The sequence below is a fragment of the Lithobates pipiens genome, unplaced genomic scaffold (assembly GCF_037356315.1).
Source record: "Lithobates pipiens isolate NorthernLeopardFrog02 unplaced genomic scaffold, aLitPip1_a1.2 Scaffold_23, whole genome shotgun sequence".
NCBI classification, from domain to species: domain Eukaryota; kingdom Metazoa; phylum Chordata; class Amphibia; order Anura; family Ranidae; genus Lithobates; species Lithobates pipiens.
In genome coordinates, this window is record NW_027507785.1 from 93,813,635 (window position 1) to 93,840,045 (window position 26,411).

Consider the following 26,411-nt stretch of genomic DNA (forward strand, 5'->3'; position numbering starts at 1 on the left):
TATATTGTTGCTGATGAATGACATGTCCTATACTCATGCTTAATTCAGGAGCTTTGTTACATAGTTACATAGTTAGTCTGGTTGAAAAAAGAAACAAGTCCATCCAGTTAAGCTAATAGAAGGAAAAAATGTATACAATTCTATATACATAATTCTATACACGCAGTTGATCCAGAGGAAGGAAGTTGAAAAACGCCAATAAATCATGATCCAATTTTTTCCAGCAGGGGAAAAAATACCTTCCTGATCCCCAAGAGGCAATCAGATATTCCTTGATTCAACTTTACCTATAAATACTGTATTAGTATCCAGTTATATTATGTGCATCTAGCAAAGAATCCAGACCTATAATCTACTGAGCTTGCCAGAACCAGCTCTTGAGGGAGTCTATTTTACATTTTCACAGCTCTTACTGTGAAGAAGCCTTTTTTTGTATTTGGAGAATAAATATCTTTTTGTCCAGATGTAAAGCGTGCTCCCTTGTCCTCTGTGATGACCTAAACTCAATAACTCAACACCAAGTCCACTATATGGACCCTTTATATATTTATACATGTTGATCATATACCCGCATAATCTCCCCTTCTCAAGGAAGAATACATTAAGTTCAGCTAATCGTTCCTCATAGCTGAGCTCCTTCATGCCTCTTATCAGTTTGGCTGCCCTTCTCTGCACTTTCTCCAGTTCAATGATATCCCTTTTGAGAACTGGTGCCCAAAACTGAACTTCATTTTCCAGATGAGGTCTTACTAATGATTTGAACAGGGGCAAAATTATATCTCTTTCTCTGGAGTTCATACCTCTCTTAATACTAGAACAGATTTTGCTTTCTTTGGAAATTGCAGCTTGGCATTGCTTGCTATTATTAAATCTATGATCTACCAGAACACCCAGATCGTTTTCCATTATTGACTACCCCAGCTGTTCTACTCCTAATATGTAAGACACATGCATGTTTTTAGACCCAAGTGAATAACACTTATCAACATTAAACCTCATTTGCCACACAGTTGGTTATCAGTGATTTGTCCTTTTATAGACAGGTCCTGCAGGTTTATATACAGTATCTCACAAAAGTGAGTACACCCCTAAAATTTTTGTAAAAATTTTATTATATCTTTTCATGTGACAACACTGAAGAACTCACACTTTGCTACAATATAAAGTAGTGAGTGTACAGCTTGTATAACAGTGTAAATTTGCCATCCCCTCAAAATAACTCAACACAGCCATTAATGTCTAAAACAGTTTCAACAAAAGGGAGTACACCTCTAAGTGAAAATGTCCAAATTGGCCCCAAAGTGTCAATATTTTTTGTGGCCATCACTATTTTTTTGGGACTACCTTAACCCTCTTAGGCATGGAGTTCACCAGAGCTTCACATGTTGCCACTGGAGTTCTGCCCCACTTCTCCATGACGACATTATGGAGCTGGTGGATGTTAGAGACCTTACGCTCCTCCACCTTATGTTTGAGGATGCCCCACAAATGCTCAATAGGGGTTGGGTCTGGAGACATGCTTGGCCCTTCCATCACCTTTACCCTCAGCTTCTTTAAGAAGGCAGTGGTCATCTTGGAGGTTTGTTTGTGCTAGTTATCATGTTGGAATACAGCCCTGCAGCCCAGTCTCCAAAGGGATGGGATCATGCTCTGCTTCAGTATGTCACAGGAAGTCTTCTAGAGTCCCCTGTCAGCACTGTCCATTCCTCCTCTGCTCCTTCAGCAAGCACCACTGAGAAGATACCCATGCAGGTCAGCTCCTGATCTGGGCTGTGTGAGTCCACAGACACACAGTGCCAATAAGCTCCACCACCCCTCGCTCCTTGCAGGAGCTTGACTGACAGCAGTGGGAGCCTATGGCTCCCACTGCTCTCAGAATCTCTTGTGAAAGCAGGAACAGGACATAGGTAAGTGTTTGGTAATGGGGAGGGAACAAGAAGTGGGGAGTTTTTTTACCTTAATGCAGAGAATTTTCAACTTGAATAGCTAGCTGCATTCATTTGGGGTTTGTATGTCTGTCCATCATTCAGCATAAAACAATTTCATGTATGCATTGTATTATATTTTTATAAGAAAATAACCGTATAATATGTAAACTGTAGTAAATGTCATACAAACCTCTGGGGCATATTTACTAAAGGAGTTCACCTTCATACAAGTGTGAATAATCCAGTCATCCAACTCCTGTTTACTTATTCCATCTTCTCATGACTGGGTATTCAAAGTGAACAGGAATTTCTTTTTCCCATAGTTGTGTGGCACGTCTCTTCTTGGGGTGTAGTGTTGCTAACATTTCCATGTCATGGTCTGTTCCTTGGTGTATGGTGATGTGGAACATAAATTGGGTGATTTAGTCTATTTACAATTTATTACTGAACTCAATTTTGGAAGGCAGGGTTAAAGCAGAACTAACCTGAAAATACTTACCTCTGCTCCAACTACTCATGTCCACAAGTTTCCTCTCTGGAGCCATCTTCTTCCATGATTCTTCAAGCAAGAGAATTTCATTGTTGGGTTTCCATACATTTTACTGTTGCTGGTGTTCAACCACCAACCTTATATGTATTTCAACTGCTTGATTGATTCAGAACCTCAGCATAACTTTTTATTTTTTTAAAAAACAGGACTTCCCATTGCTGGCTTACCCTACTGAGCAATCAGCACAACAGCTACCACTCTAAATAAGGTTCTTTGAGCCAAATAAAAGAAAAAAATACATTTCTTATTCTATAAAAAGTAAAAAACAGAGAAAAAATATCCAATAATATTGTTAGGCCAGACTGCCACTATACAGAACCAGACATCATTAAAGCTGCTTTTATATTGGCAATTTGGTCCACAATGGCAATCACCTCAGAAACCAATTATATAAAATAATACATAATATACTGGACTGAAAAGATCTTGATTTCAGAGGTGCCTGGCAAATAACAGAAATAAAATCTCAAATTATTGTCCAACTGTTCTCCATTTTCTGCCCACACACATACCTGCCTTATCGTTTATGTCTATTTATTTTTTGTTTGTTTTTCACTTTTTTTCTTAACCATTTCTGTGTGAGTCCAAACTAGAAGGGAAGTATAACATATTTTTAATGAATGCTTATTTTGAGCTATTTTTACAGTGTTTTCCTTAAAGAAGAACGATCATTATATATTTTTTTATGTTCTGTCCCCTATAGGACAAAATAGTAGTACTTTGTCTCATGTTGCTAGATGCTTCCTATGCTAGCTATGAGGTCACACCCGCACCCCTCCTCTCCTACCATGGCTGATCTGACAATGGTAAGGAAGGAGATGGATGCTCTGAGCCCTTTTTTTAAATAGGCAGTGCCAACAGGAAGCAGAAGGAGGTTAGTGGGTGTCAACCTCTGCATTCTTTTACCTGTTGCTGTTGTCTCAGGAAGGTGATCAGAGTCAGATTGACTTTGGCAGGTAGGGAAGAGGTGCAGTGGGAAATCATAGCTAGGGTTAGGAAGCACCTAGCATTATAGGACAAAAATGTACAAGTACTTTGACCCAAAAGGGACAAGACTGGATAAAAAAAAATATATATATATATATATATATATATATATATATATATATATATATATATATATAAAATAATTCTTTAAAGAGGAAGTAAACCCTGATGGGTTTACTTCCTCTTTGTCTCCCTGCCAACGTAAATCATAATGGGCTACTATGCATCACATAGTAGCCCATTATGTGTCACTTACCTGACACAGGAGCCAGCGATGTCACTGCTGTTCCTTGTAGCACAGAGCGTCCATCTTCTTCTGGGTATCGCTGCTCTGGGCACTCATAGTACGGGAGCAGAGATGATGTCACTCCTGCGCATGTGCACGGGAGCCGCCACTAACGGCATATCGCTGTTAGTAGCGGCATGCTCAGTGCGCGGTGCCTGTCTTTTTGCAAATATCTCCTAAACCGTGCAGGTTTAGGAGATATTTCATGGACCTACAGGTAAGCTTTAATCTAGGCTTACCTGTAAGTCAAAGTGGTCTGTAAGGGTTTACAACCACTTTAAGGTGATTCTTATATGATTTTTTTATTCTTTTACAAGCTTGTGTTTGCTTATTTGTTTCAGTGTCTCAATGAAATGGCTCTGACTCTCTTTTACATCTGATGAGTTAAGATGTCAGCAACAACTTCATTCCATCCGTATATACTTATTCCTTTATGGTAAGCAAAAACACAAAAAATATGCTTGATTTGTTTTTAGAACAGAAGCAACTTTCCTACCAAAAAAGCCTCCATTCTCCTGGCATGCATACGTACAGTCTCCCTTCCCAATTAAATAGCCCACAAACATACCAACCTTCCCCCTAAATTGGGAGTTCAGTCCACTATACACTAGTACATCCAAATGCTTGCCAGTGTCTGCAGGAAGGGAGTTAATGGAGACCTGCAGCTTTCTCTCATTTCCATGCTCAGGAGTACAGCACACAGAAACCCCATTGTTCTTCTTCTGGCCCACCAACAGCAATGTCTGGCAAGGGCCCACTGGGCAAGGAGGTGTCAGATGCCAAGGGATATTGGAAGAGATATTCAGGGAACTTGATGCTAAAAAGTCAATCCAGATCAGAAATTTCCAAGTGTACGTGAGCTCCAAAAAGACATCACCAAGAAGCACTGGGATTTGAACACTTATTTGTTCAGAAGGGTAAAGAATCCAGGTCTCTTTAAAAAGCTGACATGTCCATAAAAATTGTTCACATAAAACAAGGCTCTTCTCTGGTTGGAACCCAGAACATTCAAAGCATTAAACAAACAACAGGAGTGCCAGAACAAATGACAAGAAAGTCCAACCTGCTTTAATTGTATGTGTCATATGATGAACAATTATAGCAATTTGGACCCCTTTACCATTTGACCTGTATGTTTTATGCTTTGAACCCAGATCAGGAGACTGACAGGTGCAGCCAGCTACAAGGTGGGTGGGTCACCCACCACAAAGTTGGAATCGCAATCAGCAGCCCTCATTCAAGTTCATACACTAGCAATGGTCCAGAATCACACTGACCTGCAGTCCTCCATCCAAGATGCCCAAAATTAAACCATGGCAATCTTGGTTTGCTGTACATGGTTTAGCCCTTTGCTCTCAACTAGGTTATTACAGTGTTAACCTTAAAGCTTTGATTATACTATTAAGGTGCAGAGTAGGCTTTACAGTGTTGGGCCCCTTTAATGTGATGAGACTAGAGATGTAAGCAGACGTGTTTGTTTAATATTTATTTTTTCATTTTATTTTCTACACGACTGAATTGTCTCTTATGGCACATGGTTGCCTTTACTAAAGAGTCTTTCACCTACATACCCAAAATTGTTGGGTTAGAGTAAATTGTTACTGTGTTTGCTCTATGAACAACAATGTAATGCGTTTCTGTGTATGTTTTAAAAAAATAACTCATGCCTAACTTTGCTCTTAAATGTCTACTTTGATATATTTTTACTAATTTTTGTAAAAATGGGAAATTTAGAACAAAGGTGATTTGACAAAAAAAGGATACCCAAAATGCTAGTTACTCACTGAAACCTGAATGGCAATCCTCTATGAGACTGTTGGCCATTTGAACAGGCATGCAATTTCCATTCACCTTCTATACCAATCACCTGTAGCTTTAAAAGGCTCCACATGGAAATGCTGGCCTCTTACAATCCCTGCAGTAGTGATCCACCTTCAAGGACAACCGGCTGCCCAATAGTACATCAATGATGGCCACACATCCATTAGTATTGATAACCAAGGAGAACAGTCACCATACTGCATCCTCTCTGAGCTGACTGATACCCATCACACATCCAGCACCTCCCTACCTTGCAGCTTTCACAGTCTCCACTCTTTGGGAAAGCTTGTCCACAATATCGTTGAGTGTGTCTGTGGGAATTTGTCCACATTCAAACAAAAGCGCACATGTGAGTTTGGGTATTGACAAAGAATAAGAAGACCTGGCTTTGCAATTGGCATTTAATTTATCTCAAAGATGTTCAGTAGGTGTGTAGCCAGGGCACTTTGAAGGTTTCTCAAATTCTTAACACCAGACTTGTCAAACCAAGTCATTATGGACCTGGCTTTGCGCACAGGGCCACATTTATGATGGAATAATAAACAGCTTTACAGACTGTTCTCAAAAGATTAGACATTCAGAAGTGTCTAAAATGGAGCTTCCAAACAGGGTTCTGTGGCACCCTGGGGCACCAACTGAGTTCCCCCAGGGTGCCACGAGCTGGGACCTAGTTTGCCCTGGATCAGAAACTTTATGCTGCGTACACACGACTGGACTTTCTGGCAGAAATGGTCAGACCGTCTTCCCGATGGACTTTCGACTGAGTTATGACAGACTTTCGAACGAACGGACTTGCCCACACACGAACGGATTAAAGTCCATTCGAAAGTCTGTTCGTTTTGAACGTGGATGGTGGCTTTGCATCGTATTTAGTCCGTCAGACCAGCATACAGATGAACGGTTTTCCCAATAGGAATTGAGTCCATCAGACAGATTTGAAACCTGTTCTATTTCTAGGTCCGTCTGAATTTTTTTAAGAAAAACGATTGGACTATCCCACATACGATTGGACTATCCGACGGGAATGATTCCATCTGACCTATTCTGCCGGAAAGTCCGGTCGTGTGGACGCGGCATTAGTTGCCATTGTGCCAGTAGGTCTGATGAGAAGGAGAAGTGTTCATGTGATAGGGTGCCTCTGATGTGAAAGAGGGCTTATGATGTGAAGTTATTTTCATCAAGGCAGTTGTATGCATTGTTCAAGGTCCAGGTTTCCCATTGATAACTAACATTTATGTTTTTTTTTTACATTTTTAGACTGGAGTCCCTTGAGATTTTGCATACTTTTAAAGGGTGGTGCAACTGAAAAAAAGGTTGAGAAATGCTATCCTTAAATATCTTTGTATGTTTTGTTGGTCCAAACATTTTTTTGCCATACAGGTGTGCTTGTTAGGTTTCCACACCTTTTTGGCCATATAGTGTACTATAACACCAAAAACTTGCGGATTTTTTGAAAGGACAAAATGATCACCTATGCAATGACTTTTTTCACTAGGCTATGTCCATATCCATATTTTATCTGCTCAATATGAGGGTGAAAATGTTTGCAAGTATCCTCAAATATCATAAAATGTAAAAAGCTTTAGGATTGTGCAGTTTGCCAGACACTTTACAGGCTTGAAAAAAAAGTTGATTAAAAAAGAAAAAAAAAAGATCACAGCAATTGTTTTGCTGTATTTTGTCATCTTACACCAATTATCCCTGTCACAGGTTTCAATGCTCTTTGATCACACTTGTTGACTCCCACCCACTGCTAAAGATGATCTCATTGACTTGTCTACAATATCAAAGCATATTCACTTTTATTGAACAAACACTGTGCTTTAAGATGTAAAAAATAAAAAGATAAAAGAATATTGTAAGGTTTCCAAGTGACAGCTATGGAGTCAGATATGATGACTGTTTACTCATGTCATGACACCAGTGGAAAGGACTTGTCCAGGTATAATAACCCACTGAGCTTTAAATGTATTACAAACTTCAGGAACAATAAAACAGTATAATAGTGTAAAACAAGAATCTTCCAGGGTGCAGGAAATCAATAACAAATATTGCAGTTACTTGCAGAGAACATTTATTATACTGACTTCCACTACCCACTTGTCACAGTGATTTTCTTGATAGGAAACACCTTCTATTTTAGTTCTACGTATTGCTAAAGGCTTAGAAGCCCCATAAATTCATCAGATGCCTGGTACTGCATGTTCACATTTAAATGAGTTCGATGTTACATGAGCTGGAGATCCAAATATATACTGTAAATGTCTGCCCTTTCCCCCTGCTTTAGTATTGGATAGAGCAGGGAAGGATTAGAATTCCTATTATCTTTTACTGCTGTTCAGGGGTCTGTGGACAAGCTTTTCACACTAGTGAAATTATTTTTTTTGCTGTTGTTTGTTTGTTTTTTAGTATATAATAGGGATGGAGTTTTGCCATTGCTATAAACAGGTTGTGTCAGGTCACATTACTACATTACTTTTTTTTTTTAAGTTAAAGTGGTTGTAAACCTCAGACTCCTTTTTTTCTGAACTCTCAGACAAGCTTTAAAATTCACCACTTTGAGCTAATGTAGAGAAGAAAGAGCTGCAGATAAACAGGTATGACTTATGTAGGAGGATTTGTTTCATCGCTGTGCATAACCTGAGACCAGTCATTTCACTGGGTATTTGTAAGGATTTACAACCACTTTGAGCAGGGGAATGCTAGAACATTGGTCAGTCTTTTGTTGTTTCCCCAAACAAATGAGCTTACCTCTACCCCCTGACTGATATCATCATGCAGCAGTGTCGGCCTCCCAGCTGGGCTCCGGTCAGCCCCATCCACTCAAAAAAGTCCTCAGAATAGGAAGTGATAGAAAATCTCTCTAAAGCCCCATACACACTATCAGTTTTTCTGCTGAGTTTTTCCTTCAGATTTACCAAAACCATATAATATGAGGTCAAACCTTAGGAGTTTCAATTTGTATGCAATCAGGCAGGCCCTTCTACTACATGGTTTTGGTAAACAGCGTAACAGAACCCCAGATACTGTAGTAGTAAACCTGACAGGGGTTCCAATTTTTCACCAGGATCAAATGTATATGGAAACCTGTAAGTTGTACTTTACATAAAGTAACTACTCAGCTTATGATGTCCGCATGCAGCACAATGAAACAAATGTGAGCAGTGCTAACTAGAATAATTCAGTGTAAATATTACACTAATAACAAGCATTTCCAATGTTCCCAAAAAGAGATCCTCTGGCACTTTAGAAATCCAATGTAGTCAATCATTGTTTGTTTCCTTTTTGGTTAGAAGGAAGAAACTATTGTTCAGGTGTATACCATACTGTTGTGTTGGGTGACACCGATGATCACAGTTGCTGCCTATGAGTTCTGCCTATCAGTGCTCATCAATGCCACCTATCAGAGCTCATCAATGTTGCCTGAGCTCTGCCTATCAGTGTTCATCAATGCCCCACAGTGCCACCTATCAGTGCCCATCAATGCCAAATATCAGTGCCCATAAATGCAGCCTATATTTTCCCATTAGTGCCTCCTATCAGTGCCCATCAATGCCTCATATCAGTGCTCATAAGTGCCTAATATAAGTGCCTTCTATCAGTGCCCATCAATGCCTCCTATCAGTGCCCATTGGTGCCTTCTATCAGTGTCCATCAATACCTCCTATCAGTGCCCATCAATGCCTCCTATCAGTGCCTCCTATCAGAGCTCATCAATGCCTCCTATCAGTGCCTCCTAACAGAGCTCATCAATGTCTCCTATCAGTGCCCATCAATGCCTCCTATCAGTGCCTCCTATCAGAGCTCATCAATGCCTCCTACTCATCAGTGCCGTCTGCCTTCTCAGCACAGTTCTGAGCTGACAGCGTCTATTTCATGGAACAGCACAGAGTCGGCATTGACAGTTTTATCTCCCCTTCCATCCTCTCTCGCATGGGATGAGACAGGACACAGCGGGTCTGCTCCCCCTTCTCCCCCCTCCCCTCTCCTGTGTGCGCTCCGCAGGCAGTCAAATGTGAAGCTACAAGCTCACATTTCCGGGAGCACACACAGGAGAGGGGAGGGGAAGCAGATTGGCTGTGTCCTGTCTTATCCCGTGTGAGAGAGGACAGAAGGGGAAATAGAACTGTCAATACCAGCTCTATGCTGTTCCATGAGATAGACGCTGTCAGCCCAGAGCTGTGCGACTAGCAACCCTGCTGGGGCCCTGGACAATGACAGAATGCCAGGGCCCTGTAGCAAGTGCGACTGTTGCGACCCTGTTAATTCCGCCACTGCCTGCAACACTCTTTAGGAACTTCAGGGGGTGCCTGCTGTTATTAGCCAGAAAAGCCCCTTATGTACCCTTCCCTACTTTGGTTTTGCTTTATTGCTCAGTGTAAGGAACGGTCATGTCAGCCATCAGAAAAGTCCTGACAATTATAAGGGCTCATGTGCATGAACATGCACATGTTTAGGTGTATCCAACCTTAACTAAACGTATGGTCACATTCGCCACAGATACTGGCACCTAGCGAGCTATTTAAATCTGAGCTTTACATGGGATAATTTCTGAATAGCCTTTCAGTCAAAGTTGCTGTTATTCCTGATCCTGAAATGAATATTCGACCCTGTTATTGGCCCAGCTTTCATCTGACCTGCTGCTGGATTATTATTGTCTGCTTATGTTTGTTGCCCATCTCTGCTACCGACCTCGGCCTGGACTTCTGACCAAGATTTTGCCAGCTTCCTGGTACCTGCACCCTTCAATTACCCTTGCAAAATCTTGCTTCAGCTTTCACAGGTGCTCAAATGGGAATTGTGTGAGAAACTACCCTCATCAACTCCTCATGCAAGAATGCGACACCATACCTCCCAACTGTTTGCAATAGGAATGAGGGACACCTATTAGAAACATATGTAGACATAAGACACGCCCCCCTGCGACACCCCCTTAAAGGGAGGATTATACAAAAAAAAAATAGTTAGTTTTACCACTACTATTTCTTTATACTGACTTTTGAAATGTACAAATGCAGAAACTTAGAAATTGAATGAAAGTTTAGGAAACTGAGAAACACTTTTTGAAAGACAAAAAGTGAGTTTTATATACAACTATATAGATCAGACCAAACTGAGGGACAAATGAGGAGGAAAGAGGGACAGAGGGACTTTGTTCTAAATCAGGGACAGTCCCTCCAAATTGGGGACGGTTGGGAGCTACTGCATGTGAAACTGAGACCTAGCATCTTTTCACTTATTGCTATCAACTGCATCAGTGGCCACTGGCCAGGCACTCTCAGTAGACAGGGTGATGCCATTTGGTGCAGATGAATTACCACACATTGTTTCCCAAAGGTCACACATAGTTTAACAGAATATCACTCTACTGTACTTTTCACAAGCTCATTTAAAGTAGAACTATGACCTCCCATATGCTGCATAACTGCATCTGCACATTCATCTTTCTTTTAGCACTCCTGCTGATCCTACCCGTGAAGTCCACCTAATGCAGCTTCCTGAAATGGTGTGACAATGATGCTGCATTGCTCCTGAATTCAAAGTAGAGTTGCCTTTCTCATGTAAGTTGTGCCTGCTTGCATTAAAGTGGGATGAAAAACTATTGCGGTGGCATGACTATCTGCATTGTCACTGCTGATTCACAAGTCTGTATACCTAGTCCTGCCAAATGCTTTCTTGATTGACAGCACCGCCTCTATTGCTAAAAGCCTCCCACCCTTAACTTTAGTGCCTGTAATGGGAAACATAAGACAACAATGAGGGAAGTACAGTACTAGGAGGACGGGCTCCATGTGTTTGTGCCGGCCGGCATTTCTTTTATATGCATGCAATATTCTCCTTAAATTCTTTTTTATTTTGGGGCATCCATCTGAGCAAAGACGGACACCATAGTTGGAGAGAGGGAGCAATCTGCACGATCCAGTTTACCGTTATCAGTGTTGACATCTGCAAAGGTAAAGGCCATGACTGGGTTATAGCCACCTGCCCTTTATGCTTGCTATCTGGTAAGCAGGTCTAAATTACAGTGGTTGGACAATCTCTTGTCTGTGTTTACACACTGTGGTGACATCAAGAATGTCAAGTGTTTTATATGGACTATATATATATATATATATATATATATATATATATATATATATATATATATATATATATATATATATATATATATATATATATACATATATAATTTTTTATGTTTTATATATTTTTGATTGGAATTACTGATTGAGACTTTTGGTAGCGCAGTTTCTTCATTTCTAACAATGAAGGAGGATTTGGACAGTCAGGGAAAGTATAAAACATTTTGGTTTACTTTATGAGCCATCACATAGTAACCGTATTTAGGACTTATTAGACTTTCCTACAAGAATAGGCATATTAGTATAAGTCCACCCTAACACTAAAATCCCTGCATCCACAGATATTGACAATCTAACACCAACCTATCTAGCCCTGTAAAGAAGAAATCAGTATACATACGGTACTTCTTTTGAAGTTGATCTGAGCTGTCAGCGGTGGCTTCGTTGTGTAGGCGGTTGTATAAGAGTCATCCGACAACGGAAGCCCCAAGTAAGTCTATGAGTGACATCACATACCATTCATTTCACAGCCGTTGTCAGCTGGGTCCTCTGCAGAGCTTCCGTCACTGGAGATCGGATCGGCTTGAAAAAAGTATGTATAGTGATTTCTTCTTTACAGGGCTAGATAGGTTAGTGTTAAATCATGGATGTCTTTAAATGCAGGGGTTTTAGTGTTAGGCTGGACTTACACATTAACTTCCACAACTGATGTTTCTCCTGAAAGGTATGCATACACGACTTATACAATGCACATCACCTCTGATCAAGCCTATAGAATTAACACAGCATATTGAACAATTTTAATCATAGGGATGGGTCTATTTTCACTTACCTTCCGATCAGGCCAGTTGTACTTGGCAAATATTGTATCATATGTGTCGACAGCCCCATCAGCAATGAGCATGATAGCTTGACTGCAGATGCTTCCTTCTCCTGTGTGATTGAACTGTGAAACCATAACCAATTTGTTACAATCTCAGATAAATTATACATTGTCACACAAGAGGATCAGGTACATCATGAAGTAACACTGACAATACTTCTTAGTACAACAGTAAAGTTCCGGCAATTGAACACTATGTTAAGGCTAAACCGGTTTGTAAAATGTGTAAAAAGTTCAGTTTGATTTTACAGGCAAAACGTTTAATTTGATTTAGACTTATGGAATAAGATAAGACACAAGTGAATGTCTGTGTAAAGTCCAATAGCCCATAGCAAGCATTTTTTTTTTTTTTTAATGAACAAAAGAATAAACTTGATTGGTTGCCATGCACATTGGCATATACCTAGAACAAGTTGTCTAACCTGCACCCAGAGGATACATTGGCATAATAAATTAATGCAATAAACAATATGTGTTTACTTATAAAATTAAAGATTGTAAATTAAGCATTTATGAAGAATACTTAATTACCTTTAGTTTCAAAACTATTTTAAAATAACTTAAAAATTCATGCTTGAGATGAGTCGTTGGTCTAACTGCTATGCGTGGGTTTGAGTTATAAGAGTTGTTTCTCAATAAAAGCTTTTTTAGTTTATGATAATTTTAAAGAGGAACAATGCATGGCATAATGTGTTGCCAACAACCCCGAAAAAACAGGCTGTCCAAAAACACATATAAAAAATTGATTCCCAGCACTTCCTAGTCACATTTAGCCAAGGCAGCTCATTGTCTTCCAAATGCACCTTGGGAGGTTGAGCTCATTCGTCTTCCTTCTTTAATCTGTCTAGATCTGCTGCTTCACAGAAAGTAGCTGTTTATTACACCCAACATCTCCTAACACACCTAAAGAGAAACTGTGAGGACAAAATGGCAGTGTCTCTGCAAATTCCCTCCCTCCATCCCACACATATTTACCTTGATTGTGCTCCTTTCATCCCCCACCCCCCTGGCAATAAAATCAGTGGAGTAGGTCAGTGGTTCTCAACCCTGTCCTCAAGTACCCACAACAGGCCATGTTTGCAGGTTTTTCTTTATCTTGCATAGGTGCTTTAAATCAGAGTCAATGGCTTGGTATTTTGAACAGCTATTTTATCTAAGAGAAGTTTCCAAAACATGGCCTGTTGGAGTTACTTGAGGACCGGGCTGAGAACCACTGGTGTAGGTGACTGGGGAAAGTGTTGACATCAGTTCCTTGTTCATTTGACAGTGCTTGGGCCTAGGCTTTGTTACATGGCGGTCACACACTTCCTAATACCCGGAAGAGCCAGATAGTATTCCTGGCTGCAACAGGGGAAGGGAGGAGCACTGATAAGGTGAGTATCAGTTGGCCAGGGAGGTATTGGCAAGGTGATGGTGTCTCTTTAACCTCTTTAGCCCCAGAAGGTTTAACCCCATTCATGACAAGGCCATTTTTTGCTATATGGCACTGCGTTATTTTAACTGACAATTGCGTGGTTGTGCCATGCTGTACCCAAGAAAAATTGATGTCCTTTTTTTCCCCCAAATAGAGCTTTTTTTTGGTGGTACTTAATCACCTCTGTGATTTCTATTTTGTGCACTATAAACAAAAAAAGACAGACAATTATGAAAAAAATAATACTATATTTTTGACTTTATGCTATAAAACACATCCAATAAAAAAATGTAAAAAAAATCAAATGTCTTCATCAATTTAGGCCAATATGTATTCTGCTACATGTTTTTGGTTAAAAAAATCCCAATAAGCATATATTGATTGGATACATGGGATATATTTATGGAATATAATTTTATTTATTGTTTTTACTTGTAATGGCGATCAGCAATTTTTAGCGGGGCTGCAACATTGTGGCAGACAAATATGACACCAAGTACCAATTTTTTGGGGACCAGTGACACCAATACAGTGATCAGTGCAAAAAAAAATGCATTGTTACTGTATTAACGACACTGGCAGGGAAGCAGTTAACATTGGGGGCTATCAAAGAGTTAAATTTGCTCCTAGGGAGTGCTTTCTAACTGTGTGTGTGTGGGGGGGGGGATGGGTGCTTTGACTGGGAGAAGACAGAGATCTGTGTTCCACAAGATCTCCATCTTCCCCTCTTACAGACTGCCGTTCTGCCTCTCCTTAAAACAATCACGAGCTGCCAGCGAACATTGTGTGTGCCCCAGATCCAGTACACAAAACCACATCTAGGTATGTTATTTTGTGCAGGAGGGCCACCCTGCTGCAGCATATCTGCGTAGGGTGATCCAGAAGTGCTTAAAGCCTATGTTTAGTGGAAAAAAAAATGTTTAAAAAATCAGCACAAGGGTCAGTGTGGTATGTCCCTTGTGCTGTTGGCTGCTGTTTTAGTAAAATCTAAAATCTTTTGTTCTCTCATACTCCCCTACCCTCCCCTTGCCCCCCCCCCGTCACAATCTTCCCATGCCAAGGGGGTAAATAATATTAGATAGGGGTGTGTATCTATCACAGGGTGGTATCTGCGTATACACTCAAGAGTCAAAAAACCAATTGCCACGTCCTGATCATAACTTCAATTCAAAAATTGTAAGGGAAAAGGGGGAAGGGGAAAGGAGAGAAGGGGGTAAATAATACTAAGGAACTTGTCTTACGCACTCATCAAGAATGCTATGACCACCACCATTTTCACTCCCTTCCTCCATTCATAGAAGTGGTACTATAGTTTCTGTGAATGAAAAGTGCTCAGGTAGAGTCTGGAACGGGAAGATTAGGGCCGTGGAGGAGGGGGGGGGGGAGGGGAATGAAGGTTGGAAGATTTCAACTAAAGAAGCATCCAGAAGCACAGGAGAAACATTGCATTGACTGTAAGTGATGCCCTTGTGCTGATTTTTTTTATTTTTTTACTAAACATAGGTTTTAAGTTAGTTTCTACCCTGTTGATAGACTACTGAAGTCATGTAAAATGCAAGAAATTAAGCCTCTCTTGGAAAGATTTTTTTCAGGCTGCCAAATGAAATATGTGAATTATCAAGCAGAAACAATTGGTTTGTGCAGCATTATGAATGTAATATGTTAGGGCAGAAGAGGAGAAAATGCATGTCTGAAGGGATGCCTAATTTTATGTAACAGCATCAGTGGTCTGGCATTTCCAAGCAAGAAGCAGATGTCGGCTCATGATGAAGAGGACTCCATTATGGCACCAACTGGCTAAGAACGGTCCAGGGATTTTGGTGAATTATTTCTGTTACACTGCAGCAGTGCAATTAGCTTGTAGAGGGAATCATATATTTTTGCACAAGGGTTATATAAATTGTTTTAGTGCACATAGCAAATATGTGCCCAACATTGTCTGTTCAGGAGTAAGTTCATTTAGACTTAATTGTTTTTGGCTTCTAAATGAGTCATAACGGACTGGTATGCATTATAGGCAAGTACTGGTGAGAGTACAAGAAGGGAGAAAGTAAATGATCATGGACTGGAAGAAGTTACATAGTCACATAGTTAAGTAGGTCAGGTTGAAAAAAGACACAAGTCCATCAAGTCCAACCCATGCGTTTGATTATATGTCAGTATTACATTGTATATCTCTGTATGTTGCGGTCGTTCAGGTGCTTATCTAAAGCCCCATACTCATTATCACATTTTCTGCTGATTTTTGTCTTCAGATTTACCAAATGCATGTAGTGCAAGGGCCTGCCTGATTGCATACACATTGAAACTCCTAAGGTTTGACCTCATGTTATATGGTTTTGGTAAATCTGAAGACAAAAATCAGCAGAAAATCTGATAGTGTGTATGGGGCTTAACCTCCCTGGCGGTATGATTCAGTCTGGAATTAGGTGCTGAAAGCAGTACAATTATTTTGCATGAAAATCTGGCTTTTATTTTGTAGTCCTGTAATTCTTAGGAATAACGCTCTTAAATCTGTTCAAACCAGAGTCCAGCAGACATCCCGGGTATGATAAAGTTTATAATATAATAAAGAATAATAAAAATTATTCAATAATGTAATAAAATCCTAAAACACTGAAAAATTTACACTTTTTGGTTGCTATGGACAATCTCCAAATTCCAGGCAGTAAAAAACAGTATTTATAATATAAAAGTGCATGCAGGGCACTGCACAGACCACTAGGGACAAAGGGTGTGTGTAATTTTTAATACAGCACTGTAATCTGTAAGATTACAGTGCTGTGTGTGTTTTGTGTTTTTTTACTTTTTTTAATTTGTCGCCGTTCTCCACTCCCGTGCGCCGTAACGTCGCAGGGAACGGAGCTCGGCGGCATTCGGCACTGTGAATCAAGCGGAGGACAGCTTGATCACACAGCGCGGCGGACATCGCTGGATCCAGGGGACAAGGTGAGTAACGCTCCCTGTGTCCTCTCCTGCATCGAGCGAAGCCATCCCGAGTCTGGCTCGGGGTTACCGCTCCTATCAGTATATTCCTACCCCGAGCCAGACTCGGGATTACCGCTAGGGGGGTTAATAGTTTCTTGAAACTATCGATAACCCCTGCTGAGACCACCGCCTGTGGAAGAGAATTCCACACCCTTGACGCTCATGCCCTGTACACACGGTCGGATATTTAGACAACAAAATCCATCAGTTTTTTTCCGATGGATTTTGGCCCAAACTTGTGTTGCATACACACGGTCGCACGAAGTTGTCGGAAAATCCGATTGTTCAGAACGAGGTGAGGAACACCGCATACAACGGGACTATAAAGAGGCCAGTAGACAATAGCTTTTGTCTCGTAATTTATTCTGAGCATGCGTGGCATGTTGTGCGTCGGAATTGTCTACACACGATCGGAATTTAAACTATTGGATTTTGTTGTCAGAAGATTTTAGATCCTGATCTCACACTTTGCGTGTCGGAAATTTCCGATAGAAAAAATCCGATGGAGCCCACACATGATCGTAATTTCTGACAACACAGTCCTTTAGCACATTTTCGGTCGGAAAGTCCAATCGTTTGTACAGGGCATAACAGTAAAGAACCTTCTACGCAGTTTAAGGTTAAATCTATTTTCTTCTTCTCATTTTAATGAGTGGCCACGAGTCTTATTAAACTCCCTTCTGTGAAAAAGTTTTATCATTATTGTGGGGTCACCAGTATGGTATTTATAAATAAGTTCAGTGTTCACAACCTTTCCTAATAACTAACATCCTCCAGACCCTTTATTAGCTTTGTTGCCCTATTGAAGTGAAGTGAAGTGTAGTGAAAGAGTGCTGGCAAAGAGAAGAAAATTATGGAATGAGAGTTGAAAGAAGCCAATGGAATCAGATCATTGACACCATACAATATAACATATGATAGAAGTACAGCAATGAGGAGAAAGGGGAATGCAAAATTGAATTGACACTGGAACACAATGCAGTAGCCAGCCAGAGAGTCTCAAATTTAGGTATGACACAAAGCATTGGGGATCAGAGAGTGTATGGTACAGATGGTATTGTGGAGAGGGAATGGGGTGGAGAGCATTGTGAACAGATGAACGCATGCTTGGGGTGCAGTGTAGACTGGGAAGACTTGCAAGTGAAGCTACTGTAGGGATTATTAATGCAAGAGTTGCCAAAAACATAGTGTAGACGGGTGGGGGGGGGGGTAGATTCCAAAGAATGTAGTTTGGGTAGAGGGGGGTGACTTCCAGAGAATGTAGCTCAGATAGTTGGAGGAGCTAGCTAAGAACATAGCACTGAGGGAAGGGAAATGCCAGTGAATATAGTGTGGACACCAGGGTAGGGGTCCAAGGGAATTTGTCAGAACATCATGTAGGTGATTAGGGAGAAGATGCCAGAAAACATATCACAGACATTGGGGGGAAACCTGCTAGAGACACTACTACAGACAGTGTGTGGATAGCTGCAACAGAAGCTAGTGTAGAAACTAAGAAAAGAGGAGCAATACAGGAATGTGTCGTGGTGTAACTAAAACCATAAAGATACGGAAAGGAACACCAGACCAAAATCAGATCAAAGAGTCCAAGGTCATTTCAATTGTTGATAATGTAGCACCGGCTCCTGAAGAGCACACGCTATATGTTTTGGAAATTTAATGTTACCCTTAAACCCTAGTTTGGTTTGGGTTTGATTATTCAAAATTTTGACCTCAGCATCAGTCTGACTGGACTGTCGGGTGTTCTGCCTATTCATAGGTGGCGCTGTCACTTGGAGCAGGCATGGAAACATAGTCTAGTTGGGTGCATTAAGGTTACTTTCTCTCAGAATCAGCCCAGTGGGAGTGTCACTCTTGCTGTGCCTTCTGGGAGAAGGTACTTAAGGTGCGGATGTCACGTGTTTCGGGGTTCTGGTCCAGAAGTATGTTCTGACTGCATGGTCCTGGTCCTCCTGAACAGCCCCCAGGAATTCCATGACCTGGGGTGCGGATCCACCCGACTTTACATCTCGGGGCTGGCTAGCCCGAGGAGAGGAAACTGAAAGCAGGATTTGGAGGTGGTCCGGTGCCGTCTCAGTGGAGAGGCCCAGCAACTGTGAAGTTATGCAGGGGAGGACTCTCTGGGAGAAGGCAACGCAAGGGTTGGCTTCTCAACAAGAGCCTGGAAAAGCTGAAGGACCTAAACGAATCCAATCTCATGCGGTATCGCCGGACCGGCTGCAAGATACTGGTACCGCACGAGTGTTCTACAAGCTTTCAAGTTTCCCTCACATGTTCTATAGCAAAGTCTGTGGCAGAGACCTTTTACTGACTCAAGTACCCTGTTGGCTGCTAGGCCTGGTGAGAGAAGGACTATCTAATTAGGGTGAGAATCCAGTTGTGAATGGCTATTCTCTGGATTCATTCAAAGTGAGAGACTGTTTCATACGGAATCTAACATTAAGAGTACCTGGACTTTTCACCTAAACCCTCTGATCCTATATTGAGAGACTGTGTTACTAACTGGTTTTTGCAAATAAAAATCCCTTTAAGTGGATCTGTTGTCAGTCTCTGCAGTTTTTGGGCCATCTACCTTGGGAAAACCCCTAGACGCATACGAGGTGAAGGAGCTAACAGTAAGCCCAATAAATTCCGCCGCTCCTTCGGGGGTCAGTGCTACAATAATAAAAAAAATATATATTGTAAAAACATCTAATGTGTTTCAGGGGCAACACCACTTCCCCTTCATCGGGGCTCAACACAGAATACAACTTGGATGGACCCAGAGAAACCAGTGACTTCACAGATTTACGGTTTATTAGAACCAGTATTGAACTATTCACACAGAAAAACAACTTGACAGTGGTCTCTGAGTTGTGTTGTAGAGGAATAATGTGTGGTGGGGATGTGGATATTGATAATAAAAGAATACCTTTACCACGGTATGGTTAATACTGAGTTAATAAATATATTTTGCTGGGGATCTGTCAACCTACAAGCACTCTTTTTACAGCAAAAAAAGAACAGGAAACTACAATTCTAGCAATCCTTACATATTTTATGTTCAAATATTTTTACAGAGATACAACACACCTTGTGGCAGAACTTAGGTCATGTTGCCAAACCTATATATAAAATACATATCACATATATAAGCTGTAATAAAGTCAGCTTTTTATCTTGTACCTACAGGTAAGCCTATAATATGGCTTACCCATAGGTATAGTAAATACCTCCTAAACGTGCTCTGTTTTAGAGATATTTCCTTTAGTAGCAGCCGGTGACGTCACCAGCGCATGCGCACTGTGCTATGAATGGATGGTGCCTTCCATTCAGAGCTTTTTGCCGTGGGCATGCATGGGAGTGACATCACTGCAGCCTGGCAATTCACACAGCCAAAGAGCATGCACCTGGATGGAAGCCTGGGTGAAGATGGGAGCCCTCTTAGCAGTGACAGCACGCCACTTGAGGGCTTTGTTTTAAGGTAGGTCTGTCATAATGTGCTAGTATGCGAAGCATAACCTTGTCCTGAAGGGGCAATTTTTTATTTTTTTTGCAGTTTACGACCACTTTAAAAAAGAGACTGAGCTCCAGTCAGAGTGGTATTTTCTTTGTTAAAATTTTTCTGTAAAATATCTCCAAGTGTTTTTCAGAAAGCTTTTGGCATTCACTAAAAAACGCTACTAGGATACGGATAGAAAACAATTCACAACTCCATACATGCTCTTCAATAAGTCCAAATTTATTGTAACTCCATAAAAGATAAACATGTACAGCAGAAGTTAACGCGTTTCAGCCATAATGGCCTTGTTCACAGCTACTAAAATACAGCATGAGTTATTTTATAAAGTCATGCTGTATTTTAGTAGTGAAAACATGTGGTAATTTAATGCCTGGTGGTAACGTATTTATTAACAGTAGTAAATATCGCATTAAGGAGCGGGCGTCCTTAACAACAGCTAATGACTCATCTGTTGTCAAGGATGCTCCTTAGGATAAAAACAAATTGGCTGCAAACCATCACAGGACTGATGCAAAATAATTCCTTCCTTCCTTCCTTCTTCACAGTCAGGAAAGCAAGACAGGACAAACTGTTGATGCGTTTCACACTTAAATCACGTGGTTAATCATAAACCAAGGTACCAGTGATTTAAGTGTGAAATGCGTCAACAGTTTGACCTCTCTTGCTTTCCTGACTGTGAAGACATTAAAGGATCTATTTTGCATCACTCCTGTGATGGTGTGCAGCCAATTTTTCTTTAATCTGGATATTTGCGGTGGTGAGCCAAGGCAGCACCCACACTCACCGCCTCACCTGAGCGGTATACACACCTTACTAGGAAGCTCCTTAACAACCAGTACACATTCCTTAAAGGCTGCATGCCTCGACCCCCTACTTCTTTAATGCATGCATTTAAATATTTATTTCCTTCTGTGAATTGAGTTTAATGCCTGTTCATGTGGTCATTATTGAGCGTTTTTAGCATTTTGTGGTAAATACCGCAGAATTGTATACTGAATTCACAGTTTCTGGATTAAATGCAGTATTTGGGGATAGCGCGCCTGGACCAGTGGTGGCCGGTACTGTATATTTTGAGGGGGGGCAGCAAACCAAACCCCCCCGGGTCGGTCGGTCGCTCAGTCAACACCCCCACCACCTCGCCACTCGCTTGTCCCCCCACCAGCCCCACACTTACCCCATCTAGGTCGCGGGCAGCTTCAGCTCCTTCCTGCATCTACTCCTCCTCGGTGGTGGCTATGTGCCCCGAGCCCACCGTTTTTTGAAGCCTATTGGAGTCTCAGACTCTAATCATGTGCTTCAAAAAGAAGGAAACATTGGTATCCCTGCGCCCGGCACCCCGCATGTACATTAAGGGCCGGGTGCATGGATTAGGGGAATGGCGCCCCTAATGGAGAGGCCGCCACTGGTATATACTGCATGTGATCTGGTTCTGTGATTGAAGCACGCTGTCACCTATCCATTTAGGGCAAATTGACAGTACCTCCTGACAGCCCACCCCATCAGCAAAGTATACTCACCTTCCCAGCACTGCCTTACTGCATTCCTGCTCCTCAAATAAGGGGACAGTGATATACAGGCATACCCCACTTTTAAGTACACAATGGGGTTTATTTACTAAAGCTGAAAAGTGCAAAATCAGGTTCACTTTTGCATAGAAACCAATGAGCTTCCAGGTTTTATTAACATCTTAATTAAACAAGCTGGGGTTAGAAGCTCATTGGTTTCTATGCAGAAGTGAGCCCAATTTTGCACTTTTCAGCTTTAGTAAATAAACCCCATTGTGTACTTAAAAGTGGGGTATGCCTGTAATCCTAGTAAGTTTTAATGCCATCTAACCTTGGGGAATTATATATCTTCAGCAGGGAGGTGGCAAGGGAAAGAAGGGTAAGGTGGTATGTACAGTATATCTGGATAAGGGAGCTTGGCTATAAAAGGACATTTAAATGGGTGGGTGACAGTGATTTTTTTATATTTATATTTAATATAGATAGGTTAGGTCTTGGCAGCGTGACCTAAGTTCTGCCACAAAGTGCATTGCAGTGGTTGCATCTTAATTACAGAGGTACATTTTCAGAACTGTTATTATACACTTATTTTCTGAATATATGTCAGAAATGGCTTTTCTTTTTCCGATTCCTGACAAAAATGACTGAGACGTCACTAAAAAACACACACACACTGTCAAGAACATTAAAGCATTATGGTTGGAGTATATTATTCACTTCAATACTATTGACAAATTTTTTGTGATCAAACACAATTAAGTCCATAACTGTTTCAATTTTTTTGCATGAAACAAATTCAAAGCATCAAACACTTATAGCAGTTTGTGATTATCAGCCTTTGAAAGTAACTGATTTCCATTTAATTGGCTACAATGAAAAACGTAATTACATAAAAACACAAAAAACTATTATTTGCATTTGTTCTTGGTGGATGGAAGGTAAATTTTACTGAACAGTCTATGTTGGTGGATTGTCTAAAAAAAAAAAAAAACATTGAACACCTTCCAGATGGAAAAGCTATATATTTATAGAAGTCTTAGAATATATTAGTGTCAACAAACATGAGCTGATACATTCCAATTGAAAAGAAGGGATAATTACAGAGGTGGCATTCGTCCAAATTTAATTGTTGATTAACGGCATCAAAAGCTGCTTTTAAAAAAAAAATCTTATTATGTGTCAACATTTCCGAGTATTACCGTGACATCTGATGAGGACAACTGACAGCTCCGTACAATATCCGTCAATTTCAATGTACAAATAGGTTTTCAAAATTACTTGTAATTTTATTACTCTTCAATTATCTATAAAAGCACACCGTAATATATCAAAATGGAAAATGATAAGACCTTTGGATGGGCAAATACTTACTTCACTCAACAAATCAAAGGCTTCACTCAACGCATTGTCCAACATTCCAATTCCCTTTGCAGAAAGTTTGTCCAAGTGTTCCCTAAAATGCTAAAACACAATAGAGAAGAGACAGAGTTAGAATTAGACTGGCAACATTTATAAGCCACTTCGAGAAACATATGTGGGCTGTACCCAAAATAATGCAAGAGTGGGTAAAACTTTTTTTTAACTTACATAGGTCTTATAAATTTCACATGTTGGTGGAGTAAATCTCTCTCTATAAAAACTCTTCTTTTTCGTTGCAGGTAAAAAATAGATTCCTAGTAGAAGCAATGTGCCATCATTGAGTTCTTGACAATGGAAGGGGTGAAGGCTGTCCACAGAAATGTTAATAAATGTTTACAGAGTGACACCATTGACAAGAGCAAAGTCTAGTCATTGCTGACTATTGTCAAGGGTGTAATCTCCATAAACATTCTGTAGCCTTCTGTGGATGTCGGACGACCTGCACCCCTAATTCATCAAGAACTCAATGATAGCAAATTGCTACTGCTTGGAATCCAATATTAACTTGGAATTAAAAAGAAGAAGAAAAGTTACTATAGAGGAAGGGTTACTCTACCAACACGTAAAATATGAACGACCTTTATAAGTTAATTAAAAAAAACCTTTGCCCACGTTTGCATTACGTTTTCTACAGCTCTCCTATTTATATACAGTGTAACTCTAGTCAAAGCTTATGTAGTTTTGGACAGAGTGAGAAAGGGCCAACACTCCCTTTTGCCGGGTACACACGGTCAGAATTTTGGCCAGCAAAAGACTGATCATCGGAAAATGTGATCGTGTGTATGCTCCATCAGAATTTTGCTGGCCAAATTTCCGCTAGCAAAAGATTGAGAGCAGGTTCTCAATTTTTCCAATGGAAAAAGTTTCTATTGGAAATTCTGTTCGTGTGTATGCAATTCCGACGTACAAAAACTCACGCATGCTCAGATTCAACTACGAGACGTCAGCTATTGGCTACTGGCTATTGAGGTTCCTTTTTCTAGTCCCATTGAACATGTTGTACGTCACCACATTCTTGATGGTCGGAATTTGTTGTGACCGTGTGTATCCAAGACAGCTTGAGCGAAATCCCGCCGGAATTCCATCGGGAAAACCATCAGAGCTTTTTCCAACCAAAATTCCGATTGTGTGTACGCAGCATTAGATTTGTGTCCAGATCTTTAAAAATTAATTGCCACTTCCTGACTTAGGGAAGAATTCTCTCTAAAATGAAGAGAAATCCCACCTTTGCCAGTTATCACCAGAACAGGTGTCCCTACTGTAAAAAAAAGTTGGATTTCCCTTTACTTTCTCTTCCAGTGACAATGGTCACCATGGCAAATAGTACGTCTAGATCCCATTAGCAAAGACAGTCAGAAATAATATGCTCACTTGGATTCTAACTCTTACCCAAAATCAGGGAAAGGAGTTTTGGTTGTAGTTCCATATTAAACATTTAGCACACTGCACCTTCAAGGTTGAGTTTAGACCTAAACCCTTACATTTTTTTTCAGCATCTGATTTAATCACATACTGAGTATGCAGCTTCTTTATCTTTGTAATCTTTGCCTATCTTGCACTTTATGCTGGTGCCATGACCATTGTCCCAGGTTTCCCTTTTCAGGATGGCTCCTTTCTTATCCAACATCCTAAGGAGCCACTCAGGCATGCAGGAACAAGAGGCTCCGAAGAAGAAGGTAAATCTTTGAAACGCATCAGCCAGAAGGGGCCCCTGTATGGTCTCCCCTGTGATCTGGAGATTGCTGGTTCCGGGACTGTGAAGCAACAGGATAGTGGCCTGTATAAGCGTATTTCCATCTTTATGCTTGTGAGTAGTTTTAATCTTTATGAAGCAAAATAAATCTATTTGGGATAATGCACTAGGCTGGTGTGCCCTCTTTTCTTTTTATTTCTCTAGTGACAGTAAGGACACCCCCAGGCCTAGAGGCCCTAGAGGGCAGCAAGGTCAGTATCCCCTGAGAAGTAGATCATCACTCATACAGTATACAGTAAGTGCTGGGCTTCCATACTTATGTGCAAGAGTATTTTTTCTGCTGTAATGCAGGAACTAGAGTTGTGTCTCCCTACACTGTGTGCATCAATAGAAACACACATTCTCATAGCCTAGGATGGCAAGCAGTTCCCTTCTTCTCCATCTTCTCCCCATTCCCTTACCCAGGCTGGCAGGAGACTACACTGCCCTCAGTTATCTCGTTCCTGTGAAGAGCAGAGGTTCAGGAAAGCTACACAGGAAAGCAGGAGTCAACAGCATTGAAAGTTGTAAAATGCAGGTGCTAGAGAAAGAATTGTAAAAAATTGTTTACTGGGGATTCTTATTTTATTGTGCTCAATGTGTTAAAAAGCCGAGGGTTTAATACTACCTTAACCTATTGCCGACCAGCCGCTGTCGTTTTACTGTGGCAGGTCAGCACAATCCCGCGAGCCGACGTAGCTATACGTCGGCTCCCGGGATCAGAAAAACAGGCATGCGCACGCACCCACAGCACAGCCGGCCACAAGCGATCTCAAGCAAGAGAGGCAGAACAGGGAAGTGTGTGTGTGTAAACCTACAAATCCCTGTTCTTCATAGTTTCATAGTTAGTAAGGTTGAATAAAGACACCAGTCCATCTAGTTCAACCTGAGTGTCTACAATTGTCCCTATCCCTGTACATTGCACACTTACATTGGTCCCTACCCTCAAGGAGCCCACAATCCAAGGCCCCCATTCATATACTATGGGCAATTTTGGACAGAAGCCAATTAACCTACCTGCATGTCTTTGGATTGTGGGAGGAAACCGGAGTACCCGGAGGAAACCCACACAGGCACAGGGAGAACATGCAAACTCCAGGCAGGTAGTGTCGTGGTTGGGATTCGAACCAGCGACCCTTCTTACTGCTAGGTGAGAGTGCTAACCACTACACCACTGTGCTGCCCTGTTCTGTTCTGTGAGGCGTGACAGATCGTGAGTTCCTATTAGCTAGGAACCAGAATCCGTCACTTCCTGTAGGTCAGTCCCCTCCCCCACAGTTAACTCTTTGATCGCCCCCTAGTGTTAACCCCTT

General features: G+C 41.0%; 1 protein-coding gene across 2 annotated transcripts in view; it reads right to left on the reverse strand.

Moving 5' to 3' along the window:
* Positions 1-26,411, reverse strand: part of CACNA2D3 (calcium voltage-gated channel auxiliary subunit alpha2delta 3) — a 1,440,485-nt gene that overhangs the window by 720,461 nt on the left and 693,613 nt on the right. For both annotated transcript variants that reach the window (XM_077452052.1, XM_077452053.1), the window contains exons 10-11: positions 23,319-23,408; positions 12,488-12,601 (exon numbers count right to left, since the gene is read on the reverse strand). In XM_077452052.1, the coding sequence (XP_077308178.1) occupies positions 12,488-12,601; positions 23,319-23,408 (204 nt within the window). The remainder of the gene's footprint in view (positions 1-12,487; positions 12,602-23,318; positions 23,409-26,411) is intronic.